Source organism: Triplophysa dalaica, chromosome 12 (assembly GCF_015846415.1).
Source record: "Triplophysa dalaica isolate WHDGS20190420 chromosome 12, ASM1584641v1, whole genome shotgun sequence".
In the NCBI taxonomy this organism is placed as follows: domain Eukaryota; kingdom Metazoa; phylum Chordata; class Actinopteri; order Cypriniformes; family Nemacheilidae; genus Triplophysa; species Triplophysa dalaica.
In genome coordinates this window covers 10,483,126-10,510,674 of record NC_079553.1, presented here as the reverse complement: position 1 = coordinate 10,510,674, position 27,549 = coordinate 10,483,126, and the positions used below count along the sequence as shown (strand labels likewise).

The window sequence follows — 27,549 nt, the reverse complement described above, 5'->3', positions numbered from 1 at the left end:
ACATTCGGTGATGTGATGCATGCAGGTGTATACATGGTCTATATTGATCCATTGATAACATTTTGTTTCTCTTTAGGCCAGTGGACGGACTGTGTGAACACAGCGGACGTCAATGATGAACGCGGCAAAGGTCTCAACAACAAATGTTTCATGTTGGACATGCTCTACTCGCAAAGTAAGAAGCCAGTAGAGGAAGAGGAGATAGAACAGGAGAATGAGAAAGAGCATTCAGGTCAAGACTCTTCTGTCAGCAGCCTTGCTATCCGCATTTCCACGCTGGAGGCGCGTCGTCAGGTGTGCGAGGAGAACGTCAAGAAGATGGAAAAGGAACATCTGGACAACCAGGGTAGCGTGCGAGCCGTAGCTGAGAAATTTGGAGATTTGGTAAAAGGACTTGTGTTGTCTCACGAGATGGAGAATCTTGGGAAGGAGAAACAGCAAATGCAAGAAAAATCTCCACCTGCTCCTTCACCAACGCCACCCAAAAAAGAATCCGACCACATATGGGACCAGCTGATGGCCTTGCCGCGGGAGCTTCGCATCAAAGAGTTGGACTTCACAGACTTGGGGGAGGAGGACGATGTGGACATTTTGGACGTTGGTACCGGGATCGGGTCGGGTGACCTCACGTCGCCTCCTCCCCCACCTCCCTGCTTGTCCAACCTTCCTCCCCCACCGCCTTTGTTCGGATGCCCCCCACCTCCACCCATCCATGGCATGATGATGCCCCCTCCGCCACCCTTTTTGGCTTCAATGCCTCCCGCAAATCTCGGATCTCCTCAGCTTTGTCGAGGAGAACCCCCGCTCTTCCAGAAGAAGAAGAAAACCATCCGGCTGTTTTGGAACGAGGTGAGACCTATAGACTGGCAATACAACAACCAGAAGAGATGCAAAGATTCACTGTGGTCCAAACTGGATCCCATCAAGCTGGACACAGCCAAGCTGGAAAATCTATTTGAAACGAAATCCAAGGAGCTGCCAGTTACAAAGGTATTGTTTAATAAATGTTTTATTTATTTATTTCGATTGCTATTCTATTTATTTCTTTACGTAAAGCTGCAGTTTGTAGCAGGTTTTGTCTTTCTATTGCCATCCCTGTTTGAAACATAAAACCGCAGTTTAGCTAGTTTGTACCTACGTGTGTAGGTAAAAAAGGATTGACATTTCCCAAGAAATCCAACCCAAGGATCCAAATTATAAATCATTATTATTGTCACTATTGTGAATCATGGTGAGAAGACTGATTATTTATGTACTGAATCTAAACAGTTTTTTTTTCATATCAACTTTTTTTTACTTTTTACCAGAAAACGTTACGGATTACAGATTAAATTATAAATAACATAATTTTTTCACCTAATTACAAATTATTCTACATCACTGGCATTTAAGAGAACCATCAGTTGTAGTTTTGTATATCGTCGCTGTCCTTCCAAAACCTTTGATGTCCAAAATTTGCTGTTTTTTAGGAAATGGTAAAAACTGATTAGAAGCGATTACTTATTGTGTTGTTGACAAGCCCTTTTAAATATTTTTTTATTTATTAAATATTTGCAAAACCCAGTGACAAACATAAAAGGTGACTAACAAAAAAAATGTATGCCAAAAATATAACGAAAAATGGAGATATTCCTGTAGCTCAGTGGTAAGAGTTTAAGAGATAAACGGAGGTCGTAGGGTTGAAAAATAACTTTAGGGGTAATTTATATTTTTCAGTGGAGTTACACTTTCATGCCGGTAAATGAGAGCGTTTTGAACAGATTTCTATGCTTGTAATGCGTGTTCAATAATTCACTTTTGTATTAAAGCATTACAGATTGCCTCTTTAAATTTGACTTTTACCTTGGCATGCATGACATCAAATCTTAATATTTTTTGAGGTGATGTTGCTATCACAAGGAATGGAATTTTCTCTTTTTTTTAATGCTGCTGGCTGACAAAAAACACAAAACTACACAATAGCCTAAGCCATGTCAAAGGACCTGAATGTGCGTTTCATAGGATGCACACGCTTAGTGCAAAGTTAATTTCCAATCTGTGTTCGGTTATAATATAATTATTTTATGTTAAAGTTATATTTATTTATACTTGTATTTTACTGTTTATAGATTGTATTAAATTAAAACTGCTGTTTGGGCCACATAACATTTGTTTATATTATTGCCGCTAAGACCGTCTATCGAAAACACTTAGCAGTGACAAAACATTGCAATGCCCTGTCAACCACCAACAACATCTTAGCCTTATGGTGGCAAGGTTTGCTTGGGCAAAAGTTTTATTGCTCTGTTTTTCTTGATATCGTACCCCGGTTCCGAGCACAAGCCATAGCTGCTAGAAAATGACTTTGATCTTTTTCTGGAGTGTTCTTTGATTTCTTTAGTCAAACACATGGTATGAATTCTCACACCTATTTTCGGCCATGTGTGTCCGCCACAGCTTTTACACCCGAACACGTGCAAACGTGTTGCACGAGTGCTGTAGGTCACAATGGCAAGAGCTTGGCTGACTGCCTATGATGGATTCCTAGTATTATCTAAAAGCTTCATCAAAGCTTCAGACTGGATTTCATGAAACCTCCTGTCACTCTGAACTGAGTCAAGACGCTGCACTGAGAGCACTTTCTGACACTCAGATTTCAACCACTTTAGTCAAAACATTCACAGGCTAATCAATACATCCTGTTACGTGAATCTCACGGCCAGAACCACGCCGGCATTTACATTAATGCATTCGTCAGAAGTGACTAACGGTACATTCAAGCCAGACACTTTTAATCAGTATATGCGTCTGGTGGGATTTGAAGCCACAACCTTGACGTTGAAAGCTGACTGCTGTACCACTTGAACTAAAGGGGCCTTTATTCAGGGTTTTCAATAGTTTATTTGATTTAATACCTTTAAAACATACTTTATACATCCATACCTGAATCAAGTGAATTCTTTCCAAAGCAGGCGTTATGATGTGTTGGAGATGAAGATCTGTCATTATTAGGTCTTTCATTTCTAGACATTGTTTTCACTAGTGTCTCAGTGATGTGGTCTTCATGGGGGCTTCCTCTTCCTTCTGCTCCGAGCACTCTTTCCAGCTGTTTCTCATTTTTTGCCCATTTTCCCCTCCTGTGCACCCCTCCTCTCCTCTCCCCCCGTTTGGCAGCAGCCGGAGCACCATCATGGCTACGCTCCCTCACAAATATTTCTCATCAAAAGTCCCAAAATAGCCCTCAGGTGCTTGCGTGCTTTTAGTGAGCAAACATTTCTGGGCTTCGTGTTCATATCTCAGGAAGGCTTGTTTTTGGTAATTTTGCACATTAAAGAAATGCCTATTCAGTTCATTGGGAAGCGTGAGAGTATGAAAACGCTAAGAGATCTTTATTTCATATTGGATGTGGGGAACAGATGAGTATCTTGATGATTAGAGGGTGATGCTGACTTGCCGTGGGAAACAGGAGATGTGTTCACTATAGAAATGATTTCTATGACTATTTCTAAAGATTTAAAATAACTCAAATTTAATAGAATAGCAGAGTTCACCAATGTAATGAAATCAAAATAGAGAAGCGATAAATATGGTGTCACTTTCAGATAGGGCTGTGCAATTAATCGTAATTTAAATTTTGGCTTATAACCGTTATGAAAACAAAATCAAGGACAAATAATTATTATGTCGCAATCCGTTTTTGAAGGAATGTGTCATTTTTTTATTTGGACACGTATGATCAGAGCTATAAACTCTGTAGGTTGATGTATTTATTTATCTGATTTCAGAAAACAGCAACAGATGGGAAGCGTCAGGAGATCATTGTTCTGGACTCCAAAAGAAGTAACGCCATCAACATCGGCCTGACGGTCCTGCCTCCACCACGCACAATAAAAACAGCCATCCTGAACTTTGATGAGTATGCCCTGAGCAAAGAGGGCATAGAGGTAATACTGAGCGGCTTTACAATCACATGCCCAAACTGTAAAATGAAAAGATGACCGTGGAATCATATAATAATTAGTGCTGGCTATTGATTAATCATAACAAATATTTACATAAATATATATTAATATTTAAATTTAATTGATATTATGTATAAATAATAGTGGTGGGCCGTTAACAGCGTTAACGCCGTTAACGCAGTGAGACTCTTATCGCGCGATAAAAAAAATGTCGCTGTTAATCTATTCTCAAAGTTGGGTTGGGAGCTGGGTCTATACTACGCAAGCTATGATGACTTTCACCTTGATATTTTAGCGCGGATGTATACCAGCTTAACTGCACTGTACGGGGCGAGAACGAGATTTTTCAACTCGCGTGATTCGCGTCATTCGCGGAAGCAGAAGCCGCCTCATCATCTCATAACCAGGGCTTCATTCGCGCGATTCGCGCAGCCTCATCATCTCATAACCAGGGCTTCATTCGCGTCCTTAGCGCCGCCTCATCATCTCATAACCAGGGCTTCATTCTCGCGATTCGCGCCGCAAGTAGGTCTATTGGCTCTTTGCATTAACATATAAATCACTCGCGCTTGACACGCCATTCGCGTTTGGTCTGAACACAACATAACGTTACTGTGAAATTACCGCATCAAACGTGACGTGCTAACATGGATGCAGCTATGAAGCCGCCGGGTTTGCTTCAGGGAATATTAATTTTTAAGAAGCTTCCCAATAGAAACATCGACAAGACTAAGGTTGTTTGCACCTTGTGCAATGCGGAATTGGTTTAAAAAAAAAACACTTTCTCTCAACAGGTAGTGGTCTAACTTTAGTTGAAACCAGTAACTTTGTATTGAGATCTAATGTATTATGGCTCCTGTATGACATATCGCTTGTTGCTCCCTCACTCTTTGTAAGTCGCTTTGGATAAAAGCGTCTGCTAAATGACTAAATGTAAATGTTCTGTAGGAGCTCTTCCAGTCTCAAGTACAACCTAAACGCAAATCATCCCTTAGCTAATGCGGAAGTAAACACAAGTTCATCTTATTGAACATAATTTAATTTTCATCACCAATTATCATAGTAGAACAGCTTTCTCAAGCAGTTTGTGATGCATTTTGGAAACAGGAGATGAGCCCCTGGTCTAATGCGCCACCTGGTTTGAGAAACCCGTTCTCAAAGACTTACTTTTAGTCATTATTTGGGTAACACACATATTCTGAATGCCTTCGGCAGAATTCAAATGAGCCATTTTAATCTAGATTAATCTAGATTAATTTTGGAATTAATCTAGATTAATCTAGATTAAAAAAATTAATCTATGCCCACCACTAATAAATAACCACAAATAAGCAATTTTACAGCACTTAAAATTATTTGATACAATTTTTGTGTGAACTATTCCTTTAAAGGACTCCTCTGATGAGCACTTTCAACAAGTTGGTATGACTTATTAGAGTCTTCATGAAATGTATGGAACATATTTTGCTTAAAAACACTCAATGGGTCTGTAAACAAAACAGCTATGCTCACATAAACACGTTTTGGTGCATGTCTCTTTAAATGATAATGAGTTACAGCGCACCCTACCCCCCTTCTGTCAGGCGTGTCAACGCAACACACGTGTAGTACTGCCATGGCAAAGGTTTAGCTAAATTATGTTTCCTGAACTCCTCTGCGGTTAGTTTTGTTTTAAACATCTCAAATAATTTGTCAGGAGACAAAAAAATCTGTCAAAGCAAATGTTGTGCGTGTATGCTTGCTATGCTTTGGCACTTGTCGCTGACAAGTTATTACAATACACACAACGTGTGAGTATGCTGTGACAGATTATTCATCCGAAGGACGAATGATTTGAGACGTTTAAAGCGAAACTAACCGCAGTGTTCGTCCCTGTTCATTAGCAAAACAAACAGCTAGCGTCAGCTGAACATATTAACGCACATAATATATTAAAATAGATTAAATATAGGTACCGAGAACCGGTACTTTTATTTTGGACTGGTACATAATTGGGTCGATATCAGAGTATCGATTAGCTTCATGACAAGCAGTACTGTTATCGATACTTGCGTTGTTTTATCTTTGTATATTCGGGTGTTAAATGGCGAATTAGAGGCTGCTGCTGCTGCCTGTCATTTTCCATTCCTGAATAATGGCCGAACGTATGTTTGCTCGATTTTGTATAAAATTATACAAAATCGTACATATATTTAAAAAATATTACTTGCTTAGAAAATAGCACTTAAATGTATGTAGACCTAAAACCAGAAAGGAGAAAGGAAAAACGGTCTACCAGTCAAATTACCATAGTGATGTAAAGTAAATATATTGAATTACATTATGATGTGCTCCTATGCACATTCTAAGTGCCATAAGTGGTATGCTAAGGAACACACACACTTTTTGTTAAGTGGCATTTTCTGTTTGCTCCGAAGCATTTGTTAACTGCAGTTCTAAAGCTCAGCTGTAATAAAGAAACTTTAAATGTTTAACATCTTTTCACATCATGTCTTTTTGCATTAAATTATAGAGCTTAGATACTTACATACAGCTAAACTCCAAGTGCCCATTTGACCAATAACATATAAATATAGAGTAAGTTTAACACTCACTATGAATGTAATATTTAGCCTGTGACTGACTTAGCTCTCTTCGCTATCATATGCTAAAGTTATCCTCCTATTTATACGGAACATGTGCGTCAATTCAGACTGTTGATAAATATTGCTTACATCTGCAGCTTTGTCTCGTTCAGTTGGTCTTGATCCGTCTTGAGGAACAACTTTGAAGCTAATCCTGCTTGTACTGTCCCAGATTGATAAAGCACTCCTGCTTGAAGTGATTCGCGCAAACAAGCAGGGTTATACTTATGGTTTCTGTGCGATTTCCACTCAAAATAAAATAAATCCACTCGTGTCTCTTCCGAGGTTAGGACTCTGTGCAGCGTCTACATTACATGTTGCATGTTGTCCACGAACTTTAGCCATGGCATCACGTACATCGCTGTTGCTTGTGAAAACTGTGGAACTGTGTAGATTTAGGGGCGGTAATATTATAATAAGATCCTGATTTTACGTCATAACAGGAGTGAAATCTGAACGGTTCGATTTTTCACATGCTTGCAGGGAAAAGTTCATCAAAACAAACTTTCTGGGATCTTGTTTTTCACGTTTTCTGGGTTGCTAGATGCTCCGGCTACCCGATTATAGCACTTAAACATGATGACTCCTTAAAAAATGTAATGCAATATTTAACACATGATGCTCAATGACAGTATATGCTACTATAATATGTGGTACTTACATTCTGAAAACGTCTGAAAACACATCTGTCCTTAATACAGTCCTTAACACTAAGCTTGTTTTGAATCAGTGTGAGTCACATGTTTCCTGAACTATAGTTCTCTCTCACTCTCTCTCTCTCACTCTCTCTCTCTGTCTCTCTTTCTCGTTACATCAATCATTCAGGCATTTATGATCATCCCCAGACTGCTACATTAAAGCATATTTTCACCAGATTCTCGACTCTCTACAACTGTGTTCAACAAGACAGAGACATACTTACTTTAGCTGAGTTGGCAAACAAAACGCACCGACACAAAACTTAAGTCCAAAATAACAAGTTGGTTTGGCGGCCGAGTCGAAATATTATGAGGATTTCCGACAAAACCGAAACATTTCTGGCACTAATCATATAATTAATCTCACAGATTAAAGGTTAGAGAAATGTATCATTTACAGAGGTTCAGCCCATGATACTGATCCCAGATAAATGTCTCAATAGCAACATGTGAATAATGGAGCTCCTTTTCCCTCATAAAATCTGTCATTTTTTATCCTTAATCATGGGAAAATGGATTGGAGTATTTCTCCCCACCCTTTATGTGTCTACAAAAATCATTACTATTTTCTCATCATCAACCTCGATTTATGATTATATGAGCTATATCTTGAAATTTATCAGTGAAATTTTGTTTTGGAGGAGAGGAATTGTATATATTTTTATTATTACTATACAAAAGTATTAAAGTACTTTGTTTTACAACAGAAGGAAGTCTTAGCACATGGAGTGCTTCAGTTTATGTCATTTTCTGCATTCCTGCACAACCTCACATTCTTTCAAGTGTTGATTATTGATCATGATTTAGCAAATGCATTTCTTTATTGTGGTACTTCATGGTAATACTTCCTCTCCTCTCTGGTTCTCCTTCAGAAAATCCTGACAATGATTCCCTCAGAAGAGGAAACACAGAAGATTCAGGAGGCTCAGCTGGCAAACCCTGACACTCCACTGGGCAGCGCAGAGCAGTTCCTCCTCATTCTCTCCTCTATCAGTGAGCTTTCTGCACGCTTGCAGCTCTGGGCCTTTAAGATGGACTATGATGCTTTAGAAAAGGTCAGTTTGTCATCACTTGTTTCCTTGAATCGAATTTTTTAGATTTGTGTTGCACCTCTAATACAAATGAAATGCCATCATTGGTACCAGTTGGTTCTGACCTAAATCAGTGTTTTTTAATCAGGAAACAGGGCCCACTAGGAAGCCTTAACAAAGTTCTAAAGGGACCTCGAGATATTTTGAAAAATGATCAAAAATGTCTAGTGTTTGGTTATTTTAATGATCATTTTAGTTCTTGCAATCTCTCTAGAATGTATTATTTGGTAGAAATTTGGAGTGGGTGGGGGGTTATATTGTTGTGGATTATGTCAAAAAGATTGACATCTACTATTGTAGAACAGTGATTCTCAAGCAGGGTCATGTGAAGCCCAAGATCTGCTTAAGCAGGTTCTTGCAAAGATCTTGGTTTTAAGGTGTTAAACATTTTAAAGAATTAGGGTGTAGCAATATTTTCAGCTCCCGGTTTGATACGATACCTGATACTGGTTTCACAATTACCATTGTATCCCAATATTTGTTAATATTTTCAAAATATGAAACTGACACTTCAATGACAGATTTTTCCTAAAACATTAACAGTTTTAGTAACATTTGTTATTGTGTTAAAGAATTGACTACATTCAAGGTTTAATTGAACCATCTGCATGTCAACTAAAAAATTATTAATTTGTCATTGAAGAATAAAACTGTAAAAAAATTCAGCTAAAAATATTTAAAATTATTAACCTTTATTTAACAATATATTGCCATAGATCTACAATACATATCTTAAAAACTACATGTTTTGTATCACGCTATGCTATACTTCAATATATTGTAACACCCCTAAAATGTCAAATACTATATGTAAAAAAAAATATTAAAGTTAAGCCAATATCAAACAAATTGCATTTATTAATACCAGATTCTACATTTGCTTCCGTTTGGGAAGCAACTTTATGGGTCTTTTATATATCCAACCACAAAATGAATAATTTGTATCTAAATTCACTCATTCTGATAGACATTTTAATACTAGTGATTATTAATAATAAAGCTGCATCATATCCAGTACAATGTGAAGTTCTTGAGCATTTCTGATGGGCCATGGGAGTACATAAACGCCGATCTACAAATTCCTCTCAAAGATTTTTTTGCCAACACATTTTTTTCTCTCTCAGGAAGTGGCAGAGCCGCTACAGGACCTAAAAGAGGGCATGGACCAATTAGAGAAGAATAAGACTCTGCGCTACATCCTCTCAACTCTTCTGGCTATCGGCAACTTTCTCAATGGGACAAATGTGAGTGCCAGCCAAGTCTACAGCTGTGATCTCTTTATCTCCATCTGTTATTCTGTCTGTCTGCTATAGTGGCTTACATCCTAATAACATTAAAAAGTCAACAGAGATAAACCTGATAAGCCGGTGAGTTTGGCATAAAATCCTCTTGTTACCGTAAACCATTGACTGTGGGCAGCAGAACAAAGCCAGAAAATGTTGTGTCCCATCCGTTGGGATTTCCTCTTCCCAGCTCTTGTAAACGTCACGGCGTGGCTGAGCAGGGTCCAGCGCCTTACTGCATGTCAGCATGCTGGATTCTGCTAATCGTATGTTAATGAAGCATTCGACAGAACTGAATATAAACACTTTCAAACCTCTGCGTTTGATCTTAATGGAACTGATGCTTATCTATGAAAGTGCATCAGAGTCATGTCACTAAATAGTAGAAATGGCCTGTGGTTACTGCACTAGGATGTTTAGGGAATGGATGGATGATGAACAGGATCCAGAGTGACTAATGCGTTCAGGTGCACGTGAAGTTATTTTTCCTGCATGTATTTACACATTGAAATTGATTTGATTTAAAGCTTCCCGCTTTTATAAAGTGTGTCATGTTCCAAGCAGTCATAAAAGTGTAAACGTGTAATATTATTCTGACAAAAAAATGCAGACATAAAACAGTGTTCTGAGCAGTTATCTGAGCTCAGTAAATACTGTAATACCTAAATAAACCTTTATTACTCACAACTATTTTGGGAACTTATTGTTGCCTCTGTTTCCAGGCTAAAGGTTTTGAGCTGAGTTACCTTGAGAAAGTTCCAGAGGTGAAGGACACAGTTCACAAACAGTCTCTGCTCCATCACGTCTGCTCCATCGTGGTGGAGAAGTTTCCAGACAGCTCAGATCTTTACTCTGAGATCGGAGCCATCACCCGCTCTGCTAAGGTTTGCACAACTAACCATACCAACTGGTTTTACCTTAAAGGGACAGTTCACCCCAAAATAAAAATTCTGTCATCGTTTACTCACCCTTTTGTTTCAAATCTGTATCAATTTCATTCTTCCGATGAACACGGAGTAAGATATCTTGAAGAATGCTTGTAACCAAACGGGTTCTTGTCCACCATTGAGTACCATAGTAGGAAAAAAACAATGGCAGTCAAAAGTGCCCAAGAACTGTTTGCGTTCCTACGTTCCTATGTTTTTTTCCGTTCAACAGAACAAAGGAGTTGATAATCAACTTTTCCTAAATGGTGGTCAATGGTGGCCAAGAACTGTTTGGTTACAAGCATTTTTCAAAATATCTTTCTCTTTGTTTATCAGAACAAAGACATTTATACAGATTTGGAACAACTTGAGGATGAGTAAATAAATGGGTGAACTGTTCCTTTAAACCCTGATTCACCCTTCGCTGATCGTCTGTTTATCTCGTCCTCCCCAGGTTGATTTTGACCAACTGCAGGAGAACCTGTGTCAGATGGAGCGTCGCTGCAAAGCATCCTGGGACCACCTGAAGGTGATATCCAAACATGAAATGAAAGCAGCCCTTAAGCAGCGCATGTCTGACTTCCTTAAGGACTGTGCAGAGAGGATCATCATTCTTAAAATCGTCCATCGGCGTATAATAAACAGGTACAGTAACACACTCCGCCTATGTTTGCCACACAACCCATTTAAGGCTGTCGCCTACTGCTGTTTTCCTGTCCTGATACAATTGTACGGTCAACCTAAAGTTGCTTTTTGTTTGATCGACAGGTTTCATTCATTCCTGTTATTCCTGGGTCACCCGTCGTACGCTATCAGAGATGTTAGCGTCCACCGCTTCAGTAAGATTCTGAGCGAGTTTGCACTGGAGTACCGCACCACCAGAGAGCGCGTGCTGCAGCAGAAACAGAAAAGAGCAATTCACCGCGAGAGGAACAAGACGCGCGGCAAAATGATCACAGATGTAAGTATTCCCAGAATTTTATGTGTTCGCAATCCAGCTCGAGGGCAAAACCCGGTGCACCTGAGGGTTATCAGCCTCCCGCTGTCACAACCTAGACTTTATTTTTCAGGGATTGAAGTGCCGTTTGTGTGTCTGCATGACACAAAAAATGAAATCACTCTCGCTTTAATGAGAAGCGCTGCCAAGGGCTTCACAATTTCAGTTTTTTGATTTCCTTTTAGTTTATGCAGATGTCAGACACTTTTCTTCAATCCATACATTCAACAGTATGTACATTCATTGGGATTTTAACTCATCACCTTCCTAATGCTATTCTAAGCTTTTTAGTAACACTGTACAGTACTATCATAGTGCAAATGTCTTTACGGGCTCCTTCACACATTTGAGATCAAGGAGCTGTTGTATTGTACCACTAGAGGGAGTCATTTTACTAGCAGATGGAACTTGTATGTCATTCATACACGAACAATCTCTCTTTTCCATCTATCTTTACTTTCACATTCAAGCTTCTCTAAACCGGTTTTTGCAGTGTGTGTATTTGTATCTCTGAATGTTCAGAATAACCTCAGAACCCTCTCACACATTCAATTACAACAATACAGTGGTGTAAACCAAGTGCTTTAATGTCACAGGTTTTGTAGTTCTAGATTTGCCCTGGGTAGATATAACTCCACACAGTTATTGGAGGTCAAACGTACACCTCTCTTGGGGGAAGTCATGGCCAGGACAGCCTCTCGTGGCATGTTATGCTTGGCGGGGGTCTTCACTAAGTGTAAGCGGGATGTCTAATTCAATCTCTGTGTGAAAATATAAACCTTTGGATGTCCCTGCAGGAGCCCTGAAAACAGTCTAGAGAGCGCTTGGCTCTTCAGCTGTGGTGGAGGAGGAGGAGCTTAGGGTCACATGATTTTCGTTGCTATTAAACAATAAGTCCAAATCACTTTGGTCTGGACGACACTTGTTTTTTTACCTAAAAATTAAAATAAGAATATTACACATCATCACATTTTTTCGTAAGCACAGTTTCAAAAATATTGTTTTGTCACATGTTGGATTTGTTTCTCTGTAGAGTGAGGAGGAAGATGAGGATGAGGTATGAGAGTACAGTGTGTGTTTGGCACGGTCAGGGTTCACCTGTAATGTGTGGCATGTATCACCTGTCCTGAGTTCTGATGTGAGTTTGTGATGTGTTCTTTAACAGCTAGACAAAAGGACAGGTTTTCGGAAATCACAGCTAGTTAATGTTCTCAAAAAAATTCAGATGGAAATATTATTTTGTGAACCTTTGTTTTACATCTTATCCAACTGTTTTGTCTTTCCATCTGGAATTGAAGTGAATATGAACGCGATGTTTAACAAAGCTGAGCATGGTTTTTAGCTCAGACTGGTGAATGAATGGTTTGTTGGAATTTGTGGTTATTGAATCTGTTGTTATCATGTTAAATGCGGGGTGTCCGATTTCTCATGTTCAAATCACCAAAACAGACACAACCATACCCCCATCTTTCGCTTTCGTCAGCGCTCGACTAATGTCCATCCTGTCCACTGTGCACCTTACAGCTGTTTGACTACGAGCTTGTTTTGGTACTCGGCCAGACTTTGTCTAAACAAGCGTAATTCGGAAATCGGACACCCCGCCTTTAATGCCTGACTTTTATTATGAAAGATGTCCATCCTTGTGTGTTATGCTGCATTCATGTGCTCTCCGAATTATCAGAAATGTGAGTTTTCAAAGTAAAAATTGTACATGAGCGCCCTCAGATGTCGCATCTCCCACTGGGAAGTTGGGAAATAATTTTGATTTGCAAGTTCCCAAGATGGGCGGGCCCCTAAAAATTCAACATCGCAGATGGTAGAATGATTTCCACTCTGATATACTTATTTCGTTTTCCGCAACAGCTTCATTGCATAGTCTTGTTGTGAAACTAGTACATATTTACACACATGAATAATCATTTGAAGTATTTTGTATGTTTTAACACAGCGAAAATAGCATGTATTTCACCAATATTTCAGAATAGTCAGCAAGCTGACTAGATAGTGCTCAACTAACTTGAATACAACAAGCTCGGAGTCATGACTTCTGAAGTGGGAATTATCACATTTCTGAGGGCACGTGAAGGCAGCATCAATCTACTAATGTGCTAAGAATATGTTTGAATTATACACTAAACTGTAAGTTGCTGACAGATTGCTTTGTGGTGATTGTCCAATAACACATTGAATGCATATTTAGGAAGTTTCTTTTTTGTATTTATGCAGAAATGTATAAACTTTTATACAATATGTTTATACAACAATGTTAATATATACAGCTTAAACAGAAATGTGTTCTCCTCCTAGTCATATTAATTTGGCATAACAATGCTGATGATACAAAAATCTCTTTCTCCCATATTATTATTTTTGGTTCATAATTTGTAAAACAGAACAGCTTACTATTTGCTGTGTGTGTTGTGTTTTCAGAGTGGAAAGTTTGCAGGCACACCTTTAGATGGGCAGGATTCTCAGCCACAGGGTTTGGGCTATACGGAGGATGTAGCTGAACATGAGCAGATGACTGCAGTACTTCGTACCAGCCTGCAGGGCGGCGACAGTGCCTCCTCTGTTCTCCCTGGTCTGCGCACACGGACCCGAGCCAGCCGAGGTAAATTCAGACACATTCAAAGTATCTGCAGATGTTAAAAAGGGTTTCATCCAGGCTTTTTGTAAACTATTAATACAATGAAAAGATGTATAATACAATAAAAACCACTTCTCGTAGGCCATACTGCACTTTTGTCTGCTGCAAACGAAGACTCTTCAAATTGCGGAAATGACACGGCGGATGAGATCATGGAACGTATTGTGAAATCAGCCACTCAGGGCCCCAGTCAACGCTCGCAGCCCCGCGAGAGGAAACGCTCTCGAGCCAACCGTAAATCCTGTAAGTCTAACACATGTACCTCGGACGCTCCTATCTAAAGTGTTTCATACCATAGAAGGCCATTACATACTTTAAAATAATCATTTATAAACCTTAATTTCACTTTTAATGTAAATGATTTTATCGTGGGAGGAACAATGAAACATTCAGCTTCCCAACTTTTAGCTTTGGTTAGTTAAACTAATGCTGTATGCAGTATATTTGCATTAAGGAGCAAAGTGAAAACATATTATATGTAAAATATCCAAAAACCACTAGCACAGTGTCGTGGATTTTTTGTTGCTTAGAGTAGAATGAAATAAAACCATGCCATCAGACGGAAAAGTTATAAAACTTTATTTCATTACCTCATCCACAGACATGATTTGTGAGACCCTTCAGATAGATTTCCATGGCTAATGGAGGTTAAAACGACAACTTTCCATTATTCCACACTCCTTCACAGCATCAAGCGATGCCTTTGTTATTTTTTTAAATATGCGACCTCTACTGGCGAAAATTAAAACAGTTTGAATGGACGCCCTCATAAAAACGCTGTATTGATCCTTCTATGAATGAACCACACTATTGTCTTTTTCTAAATAAACAAGCCCTGTCTTTCCCCCTGGTACAGTGAGAAGAACACTGAAGAACGGGCTCACGGTAGAAGAAGCACAGGCGCTGGGATTGGCCAGCGGCTCTGAGATGCAAGTGTGAGACAGACGGCAGCCACTCAGGGTCTCAGCCAACACTCTCTCTTTCCACATCACCTGGATAAGGACACTTCAGATTGTGTTTGCTTTGATTTGGATCTTGCAGCAGATGCATGTTTCTGGGTGTGTTTCGCAGTGGTTATCGCTGTGGGCGACTTATTCTTACAAATGAAAGGGATTATAATCACTAGCCCATCATACTATATTTAACATGGGACCTGTAGTCAACCCTTACCGCATTACCTGGCTTCGTCTTCATTTGCGTAATGTCCCAAATCTAAAGCCAGATGCACACTGTGTGATTTTGGCCATGATTTATAGCGCAAAATGATCATCTTGATGATGAATCTAAGCCTTTGAGGATGTTCTGACATTGTGTGAAATCCCACAGTGTGTACCTGGCTGAATAGAATCCGTAATATCACTCAGGTTCAACGTCCACTGTTCCTACTTTTGAGTTTCGTGTACCTGTGGACTCTAAACGTGATTTCCCAAACAATCATTTCAATGCATTTCCAAATGAGAATAAGCACAGTTGCTGCGCAACTTCCTGATGCACAACGTTTGTAGATGCTCGGACAAACACAGCCTGCAGAACACTGATGTGTTGTCATCCAGTAAAGAGACAAACGGCTCTTAGGTCTCTATCCGCTGTGGCCTTCAGAATGAACCCAAAGAACTATTTTTGAAGACGATGGGATCCTCACCTTCAATTTTACTGGATGTTTGCTTAGATACAGATGGAATTGATCGGTATCACCTTCAAAATTGATATCTAATGTAAATCATGAGCAACTGTCCTTGGGCTTACAGCTTTTGTTTGTTTGAAAAGCAGGACTTCTTGTAATGTTCACGTTCATTTAGTTTCAAATGTAGCCTGAATTCGAGTTCAAATCGTCATAGACCACATACACTGTTGTCGCGAAATACGCTGAATTTTTCTTGTTTCAACAAAACTCATTTAACATTGATGTAGATTCATTGCACACAAATGAGAGAGAAGTAGTGAGTCTAGTCTTTTTCCATTTCTTACAACGTAGTCGTTTTCATGTAAGTTTTGTCTTAACTTTGGTTTTCTCATTGACTTTTAAGAAGCAAAAATAGACAATCGTCTAGCTATGTTTGTTCAACGAAAGGCAATATTTTTAACATACGCGTGCCTTGAAGAAATGCTCTTCAGGAACACATCTGATTTCTGGAACAGGAGAGAGACACTCAGGTTGGTTTTTTTAAGGGATAATTCAGCGCAAAATAAAAATTCTGAGAGCATTTATTCACCCTTGATCAAAACTCTCTTCTGTGAAACATAAAAGAAGATATTTTGAGAAATTGCTGTGCGGTTTTGTGCCCATATAATGAACGTCAATGGGGATCAGTGTTGTTTGGTTACCAACATTCTTCAAAATATCTTATTTGTTCTGTAGAAGAAAGTCAAACAGGTTTAGAATAAGACAAAAAACAATTTTTGGGGGTGAACTGTTCCTTTAACATAAGCAGGCTTTAATTTCATTGGTAAACACATAAATGAAAGGTTTTCTGAATATTAACCCCAGAGAGATCCGATGTTTGTGATAGTGGTACCTACCATTCAGCACCTTATCATGTGTAGCATGCAATTTCGAAAGGAATTGGAATATTGAGTATTGTTAAGACTGTTGTTTTTTTTCACCTCTCCCTCAGATTTTTTCTGAGTATTCTGTGGATAAGAGATTAGATACGTGTAAAGTAGAGGCTTAACATGACAGATGCTGTAAAATTGTGTAAATGTCACTTAAACGTTTTTAATTTTTGTGTTCGTGTTCATGTTTTGTATAGAATAGTGTATTATAGGTCAAAAGCAGTGTTATTCTGTGAAAAGTCTAATTTAAGAGAAAGTAAGCCATGCATGGTTCGAAACTATAACTAAAATATCAGCAGGCACCTCTTGTCTGGGGATACGCAAGTACCCTGTAAATTTAGCTTTTTTGGTCATGTTTCATGCGTTTACGCAGCACAGACTTGAAACATTGTCATGCACCCATCCGCCCTTCGCAAATGGCCTTTGATGATATTGCACTTGCGTTCAGAGTTTCACCCAATGTGTGCCATAAATGTTGGTAATGAATAGAAGATCATCTAGAATGTGAACGTTTGTGTTTCAAATTCCAAAAGGCATTTACTGTACTTTGCAATAAAAGCTTTTAAAGCCGCACTCAAATGCCGAGTTCGACCATTTCTTTCTTGGAAATAGTAGTTTATTTATGGGAGGGTTGACCGCACATCACTCATTCATACAAAAAGTCTCCAAGCACACGGACGTTAGACATCACCACCTTTATTTAGGGTCATGTACAGCAGATGGTTCTCTTTCAGCATCACCAGGCTCCTCTAAAATGAGCCGTGACAACATCCAAACGTGATGGAATCTCATTACTATCATAAATGTATGACAATTTTAGTGCAACAACAGACATGTAACATGCCTAATGCAGTAAAGATGTTGGTTGTACAAGACCATACAAAAACAACCTTGTGTTGTGTTAGATATATCTATGGCGAGTGAGTTTGCATTTGTCCCCATAACTTTATTCAAAATGGACAGAGAGATGCCATGGAAAGCAAAAACGAAAGCAAAAAAATCAATGGCAAGTCAAAGGAAAGCTCAGATCAATGAGAAAATAAAAGACAAAATCCAAAATCTAGGATTTCTGGTAAAATCCAGTGCAAACAATGTCTTTTTTTCGGCAAGTTGTAAGCCAACTACACACTAAAGAAAGTGATAAAAGCATAGAGAGAATACATACGGATTCCTAGCCTACTCTACAGGATAGCTACACGGTGTCCCTGAACAATAGGGTCTGCACAGTACTAGAATAAATTCATTGTATACATTTCAAGTTGGAAGGTTTTTTCGAAATAGAAAAGCACTCTTATATTGCTCAGATTTAGTATCTGTATGAAGCTGTTTTGGATGTGCATTTTTTTTTAGGGTTGTAATATCAAATGTCAATTCCTAAGCACCAAAGTAAACATAAAAATCCTGACCCTGGTAAAAAAATAAAACGGAATGACATTTTTAGAGTAGTGCAGTTCACTTAAGGAATTATCACTTTTACAGTCACCTGATATGTGATGAAAAGTGTTTTGTTAACTGACAGCCGAAGCAGCTTTTAAGACGATTTGGCCTTTAGGACACTTTAGGCAAAACAAAAAGAATGAAAGAAATCTACCGGCCTCGTACAATAAATGCTGATGATGTGAAGAGAGACTTGTATTTTCCTTTTTACTCTCATATGTTAAAATAAGAACATCAAGCATTTCTCAGTTAGGGCCCTCATGACAGGATAATAAAATGAATGAGTGAGATAAAAAAAGAGTGCTTGCGTTTCTCTCACATCCACCTCTGTATTTAAGCTTAACATTGCACAGTATAATGTAAATTGTGTACATTTTTTTAGATTATGCATCTTTTCTGTTTTTCAAGCTTCATTGCATAAAGATCTCTTTGCCAGATTCCTCAGACCAGCAAAGTCAGGTCAATTTAAACCTAGAATACCAAATACTCATTCATCTCTCTGCCCAAGTGACCAGTCAGTCCTTGTAGGTCGGGGCGAAATAAAATAAGTCATAAAAGTAAGCACCCAAACTCAAGAGATGGTGAAGCACACATACGTACAATTAAAGCTTATCATCCACAGTGTTTTAAAAGCCTCAAATGGATCTATCAAAATGTAAACCCCGCTTATCTAAACCAGTCAGGTAATTGGAGCTTTCATTCTTACAAACGTTTTTGAACTTGTTTTCTTTTATATAAAGAATTAGCTTACTATTGAAATGTAGCACCAACAATTTTCATGGCAAGTTTTGGGTCTCTAGATTCTGTGGTGCACTTTAAGAGAAAGTCGAGAGAAAACAAAAGACAAAAATACCCCCAGACCAGAGGCGGACCAATTGCTGTAATTCCCCTGGGAAGGAAAAGTGCAGTCACAGTTATCTCCAGGACCTAGGGCTGAAACCCTGTCTCCCAATCTCTCTCTTTCCGATGAAGCTAGTGGGGTGACTCCAGCATCTCCATGAGAAAAGTGTCAATGGGGGTGTCTCCGATCAGCTTAAAAAAGAACAGATGCTCCAGACACTTGAGCCCAATGGAACGCAACGCAGGCAGCCGGAGGAGGAGCTTGGCAAATCTGTAATCGAGAGGTTCATTAGTTGTGAGATTTTGGGCTTTAAAGTGGCTGTTTGGTGAATTCAGAGAGTCCTCTCACCTCCCCTGCTGGTCGGGGTACTTCTGCTTGCAGTAGGACTCCAAGGACGCATACACTTTCTCTCTCAGAAGCTCCACCTCACTGGTGCTCGTCAGACCTTTGGCATCTAATATAAAAAACCGGACATCCATTCCATCCATTTAGAAGGACGGAAACATTTGATGCCATTAAAATCACATTAGCACTCCAGATCAAATGACACCGTAACTTTTAAACCAATGAAGCAATCCGCTCACCTGGGTTGAACAGAACTATGGCGCGCAGACAGCCGAGTTCAGTCTTGTCCATTTGCATATCACGCATCTTACAGACCAACTCAGTAAGCACCCTGCAGACGTGTCCAAAAATTAAGAGTACTTGTCATTCAAGGAATTCCAAATGACCGTCAGCAATAGAACTTTAACAAGAAAATGAGTGCAGACATCACCTGTCAAATAAAGCCCCCACCTCTGCACTGTGCGTGCTCTCCCTGTACAAACATTAAAATGTGTTCAACATCAAAAAAGACAAGGTAACACATTAAATGGGTGTTAAACAGGAAGCGTGGTGTTACCTGTCAAAAAAGGCCTCCACGCCCAAGTTGTGAGTACTGTCTCTGGATACATGCAGACCTGTGGCCAACAGGATCTCATCCTTCACGCTGATGGAGCGATGAGAGAAGGCAGCAATAAGAAGCTCATTCCATCCTGTGTTACGACAATCATCACATGGATTTATTAACAAACTTACACTTACATTCATGCATTTAGCAGCTGCTTCCCAAAGGTTTCAGGTTTTATACTTTGTAAATGTTGATGTTTATCTATCGTTTAAGATACGTTTAAGAAATTGTTCATCAAAAAATGAACATTCTTTATTTACTCACCCTCATGTTATTTCACACCGTTAAGACTTTCTTCTGCACAACACAAAAGAAGATATTTTGAAGAATGTTGGTAACGTTGGCCCCATTGACTTTAATTGTATGGTCACCAAACCAATGAGACATTTCTTAAAATATCCTCTTGGTTTTAGGTCTATACACTGACAGTCAATGAGGATCAACGTTCTTCAAAGAATCTTCTTTTGTGTTCAACTGAAGAAAGAGTCAAATACAGGTTAAGAATGAGGGGAATAAATGATGACAGATTTTTTATTATCCCTTTAAAGACAAGCAACTACTTTTCATGACCAGTTATGAATACTAATACTTGTTCCATACTTGTACTGTTCATGGTTACGTTTTCCTATATTCTAAGTTAATTGATCTTATGTTTGTTTCTGTAAAGCTTCTTTGCAACAATGCAAATTGTAATAAAGTGCTATAGAAATTTATTTAAATTGGATTTGAATTATAATTAAATTGTGTAAAAGACAGACAGAACAAACACAGTTTTCAAGTAAATACTTCACAAAAAGACATTTGTTGGGTATAAAATGACTCGGATAGATGACGCTGTTCTTAAAATAGGTCCAGCATTAATTGTATGCAGATGCTGTTGTTATCTAATGCCTTGACATTCAGACAAGTTAGGTGTGTTTATGTGTTCAAATACTTTTTTGGTTCAGTGCATGTCCCAGTAGCAACATATTTAAGATCTTTGACTTAGTCTTAGGGGGGGGGCACGGTGGCTTAGTGGTTAGCACGTTCGCATCACACCTCCAGGGTTGGGTGTTCGATTCCCGCTTCCGACTTGTGTGTGTGGAGTTTGCATGTTCTCCCCGTGCCTCGGGGGTTTCCTCCGGGTACTCCGGTTTCCTCCCCTGGTCCAAAGACATGCATGGTAGGTTGATTGGCATCTCTGGAAAAATTGTCCGTAGGGTATGAGTGTGTGTGTGAGTGAATGAGTGAGTGTGTGTGCCCTGCGATGGGTTGGCACTCCATCCAGGGTGTATCCTGCCTTGATGCCCGATGACTCCTGAGATAGGCGCAGGCTCCCCGTGACCCGAGGTAGTTCGGATAAGCGGTAGAAAATGGATGGATGGATGGATTTAGTCTTAGTTTTTTTGTGCTAGAGTCAACACAGATTAAATATCCGATTGGGACACTCTGTTAAAATGAGACATGCTTGGAAACACAATTTCTATACGCAGAATGAATGAAAAACCAAGTCTACAGTACCCAGACAGGCACTGGTACATGAATGTGAGAATGTTAAGTGCTCGTACCGGCCCTGAGCAGGATGACCTGGTCGTCCAATGACAACTCCGAGAAGTGAGGGATCTTCTTGGCCCACTCCACCAGAGTGAAGAGCTGTTTGTCTGCAGCCTGGCAGATGTTAGTGACCGGATCATTGGGCTGAAGAACACAGACAAGAGCATTAAAGGAAATATCACTTCTAGAGAACAAGATAGGAATTTTTGAACCGATAAGAGTCTATGACATGAACGATTCTGCTATTAAACTAGAAACAATGATCATTCAAAGACAAAGATCTCAATCTCTGCAATACAAACAACACAACACTGACTTTGCAGGTCAAATGTTGAACATGTACTAGCAAATGCAGGACTTAACCCTTCTTGAATTACAGATATTGGCTTGTTGATGTACTTACTGAAGTGGTAGCATCAGAGTGCAGGTCTGTCCTGTGTTCCACAGCGATCTCAGCATCCAGGATCGCCTCAACAGGCATCTCCTCATTCACTGCGCTGCTGCATTCATCGTCTCCATCACGCTCCTTGTTTTTCTGACGCTCGTCCTGAACAGCTATGGGGGAAAGAAAGTCGTTTATCAACAATTTATCAGCCTGACCATCTGTATCGTATCACACCCAGTGATGTGGAGTCCCGTGATCACAGATCCGCCCTACGAACAGATTTGGTTCCTGTACGGATATCAAGCAGGTCCTATACTATCACCAGGTTGCTCTAATAGGTTCCTATGATTTTGCCTATGTAATACGTTACTAAAAAGTGAGTACACACCTTAGTAAAAAGTTTCAATTTGGGCCCAATTAGCCATTTTCCCCATCCAGTGTCATGCGGTTCATTCGTGTTACAAGGTCTCAGGTGTGAATGGGGAGCATGTGTGTTAATTTCGTTAACGTTAAATAATCACAAAAAATATTCGTCAATGACTATTTTCCCAGGAGGAAGACGAGACGAAAAGTAAGGCCATTAATAGACAACTAAGACTTCATCAGCACGCAATGTCGTTGACAAAAATGTATGCGTTCACTGTGGAAGCGTCATTGAGGATCTCAAGTCAATACACAAGAGTTAAGCGATCTCTCATGAGCTGCTCGTGCCGTGTTCATCTCCACTACATTTTGCCATTGTGGTTGCTAAATAAAGACATCCCACCATGCAAAAACTGTGAGTCCGTTAGCGACTTCATTCTGAGGGTTCTCCTTCGCGGCCCGTCTCATTGTTTCAGGAGAATTGTCAATATTTTACGGGCATCAGTAAGACGCAAGAAGAGCGTGAGAGCTTAAGGGAGAGGTTGGATGTCTATGAATAGGCCTATGCACTTATCATACCTCTGTAGAAATACTTCTTAGAAGAAGCTACATGAAGTGGAATAAACTATGCACATGATTTGACATTCTATTGATTTGTGCTTATTGGTACGAGAGATACTTATAATGTAATACCATTAAAAACAACAACAATAATTGTGATTATAGTTTTTAGCAAAACACCAATTTGTATCATTTAACCATTATGCAGCATTACAAAAATGTTTGTAGTGACTAGAACGAGATGAAATGCATAGACATTTAGTCGACTAAACTGGACTAAACAAAAACAGGACAAGGATGACTAAATAAGATAAAAACTCAAAAATGTATTCGTCGTGGGACTAAAACAAAGACTAACATAAAAACAAAAAATAAAAACAAAATTAACACTAATGTTTGTGTAAATATGTTTATAAATATAATATAAATATTCACAGGCATATATTATGTAAACAAAAACTTTTATTCTGGATGCGCTTAATGGTTTAACAGCTCCAAATTATTGTTGACATTATTGATTTGGCAAGGCTTTAGGAATTAGATCGAAGAATCTTAGGTCATGTGACAATGTGCGAGTTGTGTGTTGCCATTACAACATTTCCAAAACAGTGTTCTGCCTACATAGCACATCAACAGTAGCGCCAACTTTTTTCAAAATAATATTATATGCTGACAAAAATATAATGTTTTAATAACATATTTATTACATTTTATATTTGGCCAACATTTCTTAAATGGCTAAAAATGTAGCGATTTTAGTTCAGAAATAATGACGACTGACTTGATATTTATTGAAATAGTCAAGAACAACTCAAACATATTCATTAAGTGAGCGAGTGTTCTTCAAGAACCTGTTCTCGGATCAAATCTCTGCTATTTGTTCTTCCCCCACGGATGACAAGCTTTTCAAAGAGCCGCATGTATGACACATTTTTATCATTTTAAGTTGAAAGCTATGAGCAATTTAGGAATTACCCACAACTAAAATTCTGTTTCTGGGCCAAAGTGACTTGATTTTCTTCTGGTTATTTGTTTTTACTAAACCAACCAGTCGATGATTGTGTTCCACCCAACATAGCTGACAGCACAGTCTCATGAGGAAACAATGCAGAATTTATAATCACCATGATGTTGATCTAACATAAACCACATACAAACAGCCGAGGCTTTACACAACACTCCACTGTCCACCTACATAAACATTCATGAATAGACAGCAGACACATTACATCTTATCATAAGCGTTATATCTTCAGTGAGAAGTGACAGGTACCTACCCTCTCTTTTCATTCCCGTAGCCAGGCACTTCTGATAGCGGCAGTACTGGCAGCGGTTGCGTTGGCGTTTATCCACGAGACACTCTTTGTTGTCCCTACACGTGTAGCTCAAGTCCTTCCTAACTGTGCGCTTGAAGAAACCCTTACAGCCTTCACAACTGTACACGCCATAGTGCTTCCCTGCACACATAAATCATGTTCACAAAATAATTCACTTTAAAAGAAAAGAAAAGTGATGATGAAGAGATTTAAAGATCCACGTTATAAAATACTATATTATTATCAAGTCATAAAATACACGGTATACACTCATATATTTAATACATCATGGTCACAATAAGTGGGTGATTATCACAAAACCTTGCTTTCTAAGATGTCAAAAAAAATTAATAGTTGCAACAACAAAAAATATTTGACGTGTTAAGCTTAATTTGGAAACATTATACGTTTTTAACATTTTTTTTAAAAACAAGACCTAAAAAACTCATTACCGCAGCAGTTTGAAAATGTCAATACCATTGCAAAAGAAAAACCATGACGCCTATGTTTTTATTCATCCTTATTCAACAATTAGGAAGAATATTTTTTGACAAAATTATAAATGGGTAATCTACTAAATGCAGAAAACTACCTGCTCAATGCAAAAACCGATGCATGTAACCAACCTTTAAAACATTTACGGAGGATAAGAACATCAACAAATCAACATTTAAATCACAACATATCACGCAGAGGTTATCTCCATTATGATACTTTCTTAGTGTTGCTGAATTTTATGTTTTATATTTAAAATCATGACTTCAATGCTCTTTTAATGGTGAGAATGACCCAAGTATGTACCATGAATGTATTCTAATAAAAAGCCACAAATGTAAAGACACTACACATGGACTACAGGGACTGGTTTGTCTACACAAGACCCAACGTAAACCTGTATTTTGTAGTACTCACCAGAGGAGCGATCCCCACAAATGGCACACATGCGTTTCTGAGACAGCATTGGCCCAGAGCCACCGACAGACTTCAGGCCAAACGGGGGTTTCACATCATCAGAGCTACTGACAGCATGTAACCCAGACAAAGACATTGAAGAGTTGATCTGCAAGAGATAAAAAACGGACCAGAGGTGTTGAAAAGACCAAGGTCACCAGGTACTGGATTTGTGAAGTTGCAATACATTTATCTTATGATATAAGGTGGTATCCGAGTAGGTGTCCCACCTGAGGGCTGCTGTTGGGCCCATAGCCAACAGATGGGGTGCCGGGAACGCCGGGAGAACCGATGGATGAGCTGACGGCTGACAGCGGCGAATCTACAGAGCTGACAGGGCTACTGACGGCTGATGTGGAGGGCGGTATGGAGTTCATAGATACGTGCTACACTGGCCCACAGAGAGGAGACTGATGATCTGTGATAGTCTGGATTCAGGAGAGACATTTGAGGGGTTGAGAAAAAGGAGAGCGGAACACAGACTTTCTATTGGAATGTTTGTTAAGAAAATGCAAACATACTGAACAGAATACTTGCTCTTGAATTGAAAAAGTAGTGTGTTTATTAAAAAGCACTAAACCAGCTAAAGTAACAATAATGCATATCGTGTCATTATGTCAATGGGTAGTAAAACTAAAGTTAGTGAACATAAATGCTACTGCAAAGCCTGTGATCACAAGCATCATGACGTCATCATATATATTATGCGTTAAAAACAAAACGATGCGTTTCGGAGAGTCTAGTAATAATCATTGGGCGGACTAGGCCGATAGGGTTGTGTTTCATAACCCAGTGATCTGCCTACGTAGTCATCATACTTGGGTATCATTTAAGTTTGAACATCTTTCAGCTCTAAAATCCCTCTATGCATGACGTTTACTAAGATGGAAGCATCTGGACACCTACGTTTGCCAAAAACGCTGTTTAGTTCACGTTATTCCCCTCGCCATGTATTTGATACGCAGCCTGAATATGTTCCTTATGATCACCCATTGACAAACAGACACTATGGACTCTAACAGTAGCCAAATCCATATTATTAATATCACGTGGCTGAAATTACCTACTCAGCATGATAACGTGCATCGTTGTGTTACTTCTATATTTACTGCGTTATATTTATTATTTAGCACGTAGCTAACGGACTATCCAAAACTACTAACTAAACGAAAGCCCGTTTACACGAACACGATATGCACAACACAACACACAATACGTAAAAATAATAGTTATTTTGTGCAGCCGGAAGGAAAAGGCATGATAAAAGACAAAACGAACTAATAAAGCAACCCGACGCACAGCTCGCGTTAGCCTAGCCTAGCCTAGCGTAGCTCAACCAAGTGTTTGTTTGTTTTTCCATCATTTGCACAGAAGCTTACAGAGTTTACATGAAGTTTGCGACTCCGGTCTCACCCAACAAACACCGCGACCTCCGACAGCAGATCTGCGTCCTTTAAAGCATCGTTTAATCTATATTTTGCAGTTCACGCCATATATGTTTACGTCGAGACAAATACCTTGTTAGTCAAGCCTCCTAGTGGACATTGCGGGTCTATTCGCATAAGAAATACTTGCAAGCAAATAAACAAACAATTAATTAAATAAATATATGGGAGACTGTACCCTTTTTTTTGAGTTGCTAGACAGGAGAAAGAGGGAAGAAGACTAGTATGACAAATTATGTTAAAAATGTGTATTTTGCAGTAATGATTCATTTTATATAAACCAGTGAGGAAAATAGGAAGAGTGGTTCCAAAAGGAGATAACTCCATTTTAAAAAATGTCAAAAATCATGTTTTTGTTTTGTTGTCATTTTTTATTGTGTTTTATTCTGTTAGATGAATTTATTTTGTTATTGTGTCTTAAATCTAAACAAACCACCTGCAGATTGATAGAAAGTAATTGTAATGCACAACAAAAAAAACATGATTTTTTAAAAGTTATCTCATTTTGGAACCAATCTCTTCATAGCCTTTATAACGTCATATATACAGATAAATATATATATATATATATATATATATATACACACATATATGTTAATAGGGTCAAATATTTAGATGCCTCTAGAACACACGTTATACTGTATTTTAAGTACTTCTGAAACAATCTGATATAATTTATGAATAGACACAAATCCATTGACCGAAACTAGCTTGTAAGCTATATATGCCAACTTTGTGATTTTAAAAGCAAAGTGTTTTAAGACTTTTTATAGGCAGATTAAAGACCACAAACACAGCACACTTTTCCAGTGTGACATTTCCATTAGTTTGATCTGCAACATGACCTGCTCACCCTCATTCTTACACTAAATGCCTGAATGAACGACAAATGCATTGTCATTTTCAGGTGTCAAGGTAACCTCATAACTCATAACTTCCAATTCTTTGGAAATATGTAGCCAGTGCGCACATTCACCGCATGAAAGCTGATCTGATGAAATACTGTGC

The 27,549-nt window shown here is 38.8% G+C and overlaps 2 protein-coding genes across 6 annotated transcripts in view; one reads left to right on the top strand and one right to left on the bottom strand.

Moving 5' to 3' along the window:
- Positions 1-17,333, top strand: part of fhod3b (formin homology 2 domain containing 3b) — a 133,135-nt gene extending 115,802 nt beyond the window's left edge. For all 3 annotated transcript variants that reach the window (XM_056762889.1, XM_056762888.1, XM_056762887.1), the window contains 10 exons: positions 77-990; positions 3,765-3,923; positions 8,136-8,318; positions 9,479-9,598; positions 10,360-10,521; positions 11,018-11,208; positions 11,332-11,524; positions 13,991-14,171; positions 14,289-14,450; positions 15,064-17,333. In XM_056762889.1, the coding sequence (XP_056618867.1) occupies positions 77-990; positions 3,765-3,923; positions 8,136-8,318; positions 9,479-9,598; positions 10,360-10,521; positions 11,018-11,208; positions 11,332-11,524; positions 13,991-14,171; positions 14,289-14,450; positions 15,064-15,146 (2,348 nt within the window). In that variant the 3' untranslated portion in view covers positions 15,147-17,333. The remainder of the gene's footprint in view (positions 1-76; positions 991-3,764; positions 3,924-8,135; positions 8,319-9,478; positions 9,599-10,359; positions 10,522-11,017; positions 11,209-11,331; positions 11,525-13,990; positions 14,172-14,288; positions 14,451-15,063) is intronic.
- A 103-nt stretch (positions 17,334-17,436) lies between these two features.
- Positions 17,437-26,737, bottom strand: rxrbb (retinoid x receptor, beta b). Of its 3 annotated transcripts, none has more exons than XM_056762894.1 (11): positions 26,614-26,737; positions 25,327-25,524; positions 25,058-25,205; positions 24,107-24,286; positions 21,924-22,075; positions 21,535-21,664; positions 19,940-20,072; positions 19,814-19,855; positions 19,623-19,714; positions 19,387-19,492; positions 17,437-19,308 (listed from the first exon to the last, which is right to left on the bottom strand). In XM_056762894.1, exons 2-11 carry the CDS (start codon positions 25,471-25,473, stop codon positions 19,170-19,172), a joined length of 1,269 nt encoding a protein of 422 aa, XP_056618872.1. In that variant the 5' UTR covers positions 25,474-25,524; positions 26,614-26,737; the 3' UTR covers positions 17,437-19,169. The 3 variants fall into 3 exon arrangements, with proteins under 3 accessions (XP_056618872.1, XP_056618869.1, XP_056618870.1); XM_056762891.1 differs by having other exon boundaries at positions 26,510-26,657; XM_056762892.1 differs by having other exon boundaries at positions 26,476-26,616.
- Positions 26,738-27,549: the final 812 nt, after the last annotated feature.

Excerpts from the sequence above, each read along its gene's own strand:
- rxrbb (XM_056762894.1), bottom strand. The coding sequence starts at position 25,473 with ATGAACTCCATACCGCCCTCCACATCAGCCGTCAGTAGCCCTGTCAGC. Across the intron at positions 24,287-25,057 it reads TTGTGGGGATCGCTCCTCTG|GGAAGCACTATGGCGTGTAC; the intron begins GTGAGTACTACA and ends TTATGTGTGCAG. Across the intron at positions 22,076-24,106 it reads TACGGGAATGAAAAGAGAGG|CTGTTCAGGACGAGCGTCAG; the intron begins GTAGGTACCTGT and ends TTTCCCCCATAG.